We start from the raw sequence: 6595 nt of genomic DNA on the forward strand, positions 1-6595 counted from the left end.
AACATATCCGAAGATGAAGGGTCGAACCGACTTAAAGATAGAATGACCTTTTAGTCCATAAAGGTCTGAGTCAATGTTGTAAACTTTTATGAGGGGCATGATTGTAATTCCTCACAGGCTGTGTCCTGTGCCTATAAATAGTGAACAATATTACTTTACTGTTCACGCATTCTTGTAATTGCAATCGCATCACTCGGGAATTATTCTTTGCCAAGGCAGAGGTATAAATGTGTCTAATATTTGAATACATCATGTTTATATAATATGTAAATGATGTCTTTTACTTATAATTTACTTGTCTTTAATGATTTATATCTCGCATTGTTTTATATAATCTCTGAGAGTCCAATTACGAAGATTTAACCTTCGTAATTGTACCGTTTTTAACCTTCGTCCGAAGCTCATTAAATCCTTGAGGAAATAATGCTTCAGCGGGCGAAGGGTATTAACATTTAACATTATATGTTGCCTTGTTCTTAATTCATAGCATTTGAGAACAAGTCCCCAACACATATACAAAATTAAGAAGACAAATGGATGATGAGATCATTATTCAACGATTGATGATGAGATCAATATTCGACGATTTTAACGTCTCAAAACTATAAGGATGCAATTGTCTTAGTCAGTAAGGACTTAGCCGTATGTTTTTTGCCATTTGTTTATATAGTTTACTTCTTTGAACTGTATTGATATAAAACTTGAATTCTATTCAACACTAATTTTTACGGAATTGTTTGATTTTGTCGTGTGATTGGCCCCATAGATTTTCGTCCTGCGTCCGCCGCTGCTCATTACTATCCCTAGGCACAATCATGTGAGGCCTCATAATGATTTGTGGATATAGTAGCTAAAGTTAAATAGTTGTTCACAAAGCTTGTTTGTAATCTACCATTGGAGAGATGAGACAAATGTTGAGCGTCACTATATCCAATCATATCACAATCTGGGCCTCTTTTGGAAATAATCCAAGATCCCTTGTGCCATTCACATATCTCAGGATATGTTTTACTTATGTCTAGATGTGACTATGGGTCGTCCGACCCAACCAATCTGATCCGTCCAAAAAATCCGACTCGACTCAATCCGACTAATGCAATGAACATGTACGAATCATAGTTTTCGATTTGCAACAACTCACGAGTCGGACACATGCTATGATTTTTATTCAAAACCCAACCTAAAGCCAAAAAAACCTAATTCAACACGTCCAACATAAAAGCACGAGCAAGAGCAACATCCTTGAGATCCACCTCCTCCGTGTCGACGTAGCTCTGCATGGTAGCTACTCCCTCCGTCCCAAAATGTTGGTCGTACTCACTTTTCGAGTTAACTATTTTTAACTTTGACCAAATATATATAAGAAAATGTTAATATTTATAGTACATAATTAGTGTCATCAGATAATTATTTGAATATATTTTTATAGTAAAATTATTTGGAGGTACAAATGTTGCTAATATTTTTTTATAAATCTAGTCAAACTTAAGGATGTTTAACTCTTGAAGATGCTCTTAGAGCATCTTCAATAGACTCTTTATTTTTGACTCTCTATTTGACTCTCTATTTAACTTTTCATAAAGATTACATTATATATGTAGCATCTCACTCTAACAGACTATCTATCTAGTTTTGCTAGTCAGGTGGCTAGCTAAATTTGGCTAATGAAAGAGTAAATTTAGAGAGTCAGATAGCTAGTCTGTTGGAGAACCATTTAACTAGTCTGTTAGAGATGCTCTAAATATCATAAAGGTAAACATTTGTGGACGGGTGAGTACCAAGTGAGAGCTTGTTCGGTTATTTTTAATCCATATGGATTGGAGAGGATTGATACGGATTGAGAGAGATTTTAATTTACTAGAAATTGAAACCCCCTCAATCCATATGGATTGGGGTAGAACCAAACAAGCCTAACAAGGTCAGATTCTCAGGGTGGTAATTTTTTTTTCTTTTTGTAGCTAGGATTGGCGTCATCTTCTGTGCATTCTTCTATCCCATCCTTTGCAACGTTGCATCCAAGATGGCCTTGATATTCCCAAACAAGTCGCTAAGAAAACTGTGGCAGTCGAAGCTGCACAGAATGAAGATGGCCCGTGCGGCACGGCCAGCGAGGCGACGGCCATGACCAGTGCGAGGGCAGGGCGAGCAGATACGTAAAAATCCAGAAAAGCAAGTTTATCTACCGAGGCTTCAAATACAAGAAAAAAACGAAGAAAATACATGAAATGTCATTGTAATCAAATGAAAGATAATCCGAGTTCTGTTTTTACCAGATAAATTATTCCGTTGCACTATAGAGTATTAGTGATCTAATTACTTAAACATTTCAGATAATCATGCTTCATTGTTAACTCAGTATTATCAAATTCTCAAAACCAACATAATTGGTAGAATGGCCACAGTATCTTCTAACGTTTCATAGCCCAAATCAAAGAAATGCTATCAGCACAACAAATAACTGGGAACATCACGAATGAAGAATCAATCTTTCCGTCCTCTGGTGGATACCTTCAGTCTGCACTGCTACCTTCAAGGGCCCTCTGGTCATCTTTCAGTACTTGCCTCCTGTCATTAGGTTCTGCTGAGTTATTATGTCTTTCATGGTGGTGCCGATGGTGACGATGATGATGGTGGTGACGGTGATGATTCTTGTGATACCTTTTGCCATTTCTTATCTTCTCTGGTCCATCATCATCTCTATCATCTGATGACTCCTCCAAGGATTGGCTCCTGAGATGCTTATGGCTGTTGGAATCTGGCCGAGCATTCTCGTCACTTGATCTCAGACGCTTCCCATGTCTCAACCTGACCTTGTCCGAGCCATCATCAGAAGACTGATGGTGGCGTCTGCGGGGCTGAGAATGGTCCTTGGCAGATCTCCGCTCTTCCTCATCACTGTTGTCTTCAGAGTCTGACCTTGAAGAGTGTCTGTGATGCCTTCTTCTGTGCAAACGCTTCTTCTTTGTATGTTCTTCTTCAGACCCGCTTTCATATTCACGGTTGCTCTCATCACTTGAGTCTGAGCCCTTTTTGGACCTACGCTTGCCTCTCCTGGCATCATCAGAGTCAGAATGCTCATGCTTCTTGTTCCTTCTACGATCCTTCCTCCTCCGGTGTTTCCGATCAACATCGCTGTCATAGTCACTGTCAGAGTCCGAGGAAGAATCTCCTCTCCTCCTATGCTTTCTTGATTTTAGTTTTTTCGCCTTCGCTTCTGCATCAGCTTTGACGTTAACTGCTGCTTCTAGCTTCTGCTGCCACTTTAGTGGGGCTTCTTTCTTCTCGAGGATCCTCCTTTTCTTCTCTTCGACCAGCTGCAGGAACTTTTTGGCATCCATCCCGACAAACCAGATAACACAAAACCTGTAGGGACATGAAATGATGCAAGGAAGTGCATCTCATAGAAGAGAGATAAAAACACTGTTAGTTTTTTGAACTTGTGAAATTATATAGCACAATAGTAGAGATGTAAATCTAATCAGATAGATTGAAAGCCTTCTACAATAAACTTCCATGTACAGGCATAACAAATGTGGTGAATTAATCCCTGGCATCAAATTACTTGGAGGCGCTTTGAGCTAGTTTAAGCCTCAAATGTAACCAAAGTATTCTCATATAATACCCACGCAGTTCATTTTTTGTTCAAGACAACTTTCTAAGAAGAGTGGCCAATCAATCATGTTCAAAGCTAGATGGCTTCTAAGATTTTAAGCTCATAAAACTATGTTAACAAAAGGGATCTCAAAGGTATCACAATTATAAGCAATATCCTAAAAATTACTTATGCGAGGACGATATGGTAGACCAAAATCAGTTGCCCTTGATAAATGAAAGATGACTCTTCATACAGCACGTGTTTAAACATGATTATGGTTATGAATCTGGGTGCAGCAAAAGAGACACATAGTTCCAATCAATTTAATTACCAACATCTTATATTTCGAAATGACAGTAATACAAGATTGGAACCAAGCTGTGGTTACATGTTTATAAAACCACACCGCACAAGCATGAAGGTTAAAGGCCTGTTTGAGATACTAGTTAGGGCTAAAAATTAGCTCAATTAGTTATGGTTGGCTAGGTCGTTAGCTAATAACTAGTTGAAGACTTGGCTAAAAAATATCTCAACTATTAGCTCTCATGTTGGATGTACTAGAGCTAAATTTTAGCTAGCTAGCAATTAGCCTTGGTATCCAAACAGACCCTAACACTAAGAGAAACTAAAGCTAATTGCAGTCGCCACCAAGAAACAAACACCGAGTATGCACGATTATACACTTCCTTACCTCGTCGTCCAAAATTGCGAAGTCTGGAGAAAGATCCTTCCCTCTTGTTCTTAGACCACAATTCACCTGCAATGGCAACAAAAGAAAACACAGTTGGAAAATATGAATTCGAGAAAAGCAATTTAAAAGGGCCATTGTCCACTAAGAGAAACACATCCGTGCATAGAGGCAATAGAGCATACTCAAATCCCAGCCACATCCAATTCCTATAACTTGCACATCACACAACAGAGAGCTCACAAAACTCGAAGCCAGCACACCCGAGAATTCTCGAAAATATCACAGATCTGAAAAATAGCCGAGAACCACCGTCACCCCCAAACCCTAACTGCGCTTTACGACATTTAACCCCTGCAGCTCACAGATCTGGCTCCACTCACCCCGATCTGGAACCCAAACGCGCTACCATCATAGCATCATATACTTTCAAAATTCAACGATTTCTTCATGCGGGAGGAAACTCAAAACAAACATCGTCGATTTTTGTCAGCAAAAGATTTGGAGAAAACGCAAAATAAGCGGGCAAAAACGGGACTCACCGGCTCGACGAAGCGCAAGTATAGGCGGCGAAGGCTCGTGCGTGAAGGCCGCCGCCGCCGCCTAGTCGTAGACTGAGAGAAGCGAAAGGGTCCTTGGCTTGGGCCAAGGCCGACAATTTTATAAGACAGCAGGTGCACATACATCTAGACCGACGTAAACAAACATACAGGTCATTAGATGGATTATGTAATTTAAGATATCTAAATTATAATAATCCATAAATATGTTAATATATGCTTATATAATCCATATACTAGATTATATAATCAGAGAAAACAAACAAGTCTCTAAGAGCATCTCCAACAATGCCTCAAATTAGTGTCTCAAATTGAAATATGGGGCTCTACACAGGAAAAACTACTCCAACAGTGTCCTATTTCATAAATTTTTGTCAAAAAACTATGGGGCACCCTCTCAAGTGACTCAAATATACTACACCGTAGTGGGCTGCCCTATAATCTAGATTTGAGGCTTTACTGTTGGAGCGAGGTGTTTTGTTGGTGCCCTAAATTCTATAAAATATACTTATTTTCAAATTATAGGGCATTTTTATAGGTCACGTTGTTGGAGATGCTCTAATTACGATGTTAACTACCTTGTGACGTCATTGTCTCACTAGCAGCGTCCCTGTAGTTTGAGAGAGGGAAAATTGGATGTGTTAGATATATACCACTAAAAATTTTAATCTTTGACGTGTACCATCAAAAGATTGCAAAATTATTTGTTTGTAACATTTCGTCGACTTCCGTTAGAAAAATATTTTCTTATACCAATACAAGATTTACGAAATAGTACAGTTTTAGCCCTTAAATTCACCAAACAACTTGTTTTATCCTCACGCAAGAACATCACGGACCCACGCATGTAAGCAACTGTTATAAATTAGACATTATCAGTTTTAATTTAATCTAGAAGAATAGTGTAATATATGTGATAACATGTATGTTCACATGTGTACCACTATTCTCATAAGCACTAAACAGAAATGTAACATGCACAAATACATAAAATATGAAGTGTTCAAGACATCAGTGACTCTATTCACACGAGACATCTCGTGTATATGTTCAATGTAGGCATGTGTACACAGTGCAATCCCTTGAACGGCGTCGACGACGAAGAACCGGATGTAGACGAAGCGGCGCTGGTCGAGCGGATGAAGCCAGCAGCGCACACTGTGCAAGTGTACATCAACGAATGGCGAATTCGAAGGCCTTCCCTCCCACTCTCTGTGCTCAACCTAAGGTGGGACGACAGACAAAATTCACAACCGTTTGAAAAGAATATTCGGACTAAATCCGATCTACCACGAGCCATGGCCGCGCGCGTGTGTCAGTCCTTCATCCATTTCAACTTCTAAGTAGATACACCAATGGTCCATCTATTTAAATTGATTGATTTGTCTTTTAAACTTCCAATATGGTACTAAACTATTAGTATAACATAACATTAAAGTAGATCATTAATATTGACTATTATTAAATATTAATTTAGTTTAAACCTATATTAATCCAACAGCAACAACACAAGCGACGGGCTGACGCTGCAATGGCAAAGAAGTACAAATTAGATTTGTCCGAAGTTGCTTCCCATGACGTTGCAATCACGAATGCAAGCACGGAATAGATCAGGTTGACAAAGGGATTTCTTATTCTGCTGCCAAAAAGGAAAGTAGGCATGCTCGAGCTCACCGGCTAGGATTAGAAGGGGGCATACCAGTCATACGTTAAAAAACAAACATAACTGGTAATTTTCTGCTGGGGTAGAGG

At 39.1% G+C, this 6595-nt stretch overlaps 1 protein-coding gene across 3 annotated transcripts; it reads right to left on the minus strand.

Annotated features, from left to right (window-relative positions):
* Positions 1-2231: 2231 nt before the first annotated feature.
* On the minus strand, positions 2232-4976 carry LOC100272661 (uncharacterized). 3 transcript variants are annotated; one of them, XM_035961335.1, is made up of 4 exons: positions 4667-4976; positions 4469-4573; positions 4287-4352; positions 2232-3397 (listed from the first exon to the last, which is right to left on the minus strand). In XM_035961335.1, exon 4 carries the CDS (start codon positions 3336-3338, stop codon positions 2511-2513), a length of 828 nt encoding a protein of 275 aa, XP_035817228.1. In that variant the 5' UTR covers positions 3339-3397; positions 4287-4352; positions 4469-4573; positions 4667-4976; the 3' UTR covers positions 2232-2510. The 3 variants fall into 3 exon arrangements, with proteins under 3 accessions (XP_035817228.1, NP_001149915.2, NP_001140591.1); NM_001156443.2 differs by lacking the exon at positions 4469-4573 and having other exon boundaries at positions 2325-3363; positions 4826-4939; NM_001147119.1 differs by lacking the exon at positions 4469-4573 and having other exon boundaries at positions 2347-3397; positions 4826-4902.
* Between the last annotated feature and the right edge of the window lie 1619 nt (positions 4977-6595).

Source organism: Zea mays, chromosome 8, assembly GCF_902167145.1.
Source record: "Zea mays cultivar B73 chromosome 8, Zm-B73-REFERENCE-NAM-5.0, whole genome shotgun sequence".
Classification (NCBI taxonomy): domain Eukaryota; kingdom Viridiplantae; phylum Streptophyta; class Magnoliopsida; order Poales; family Poaceae; genus Zea; species Zea mays.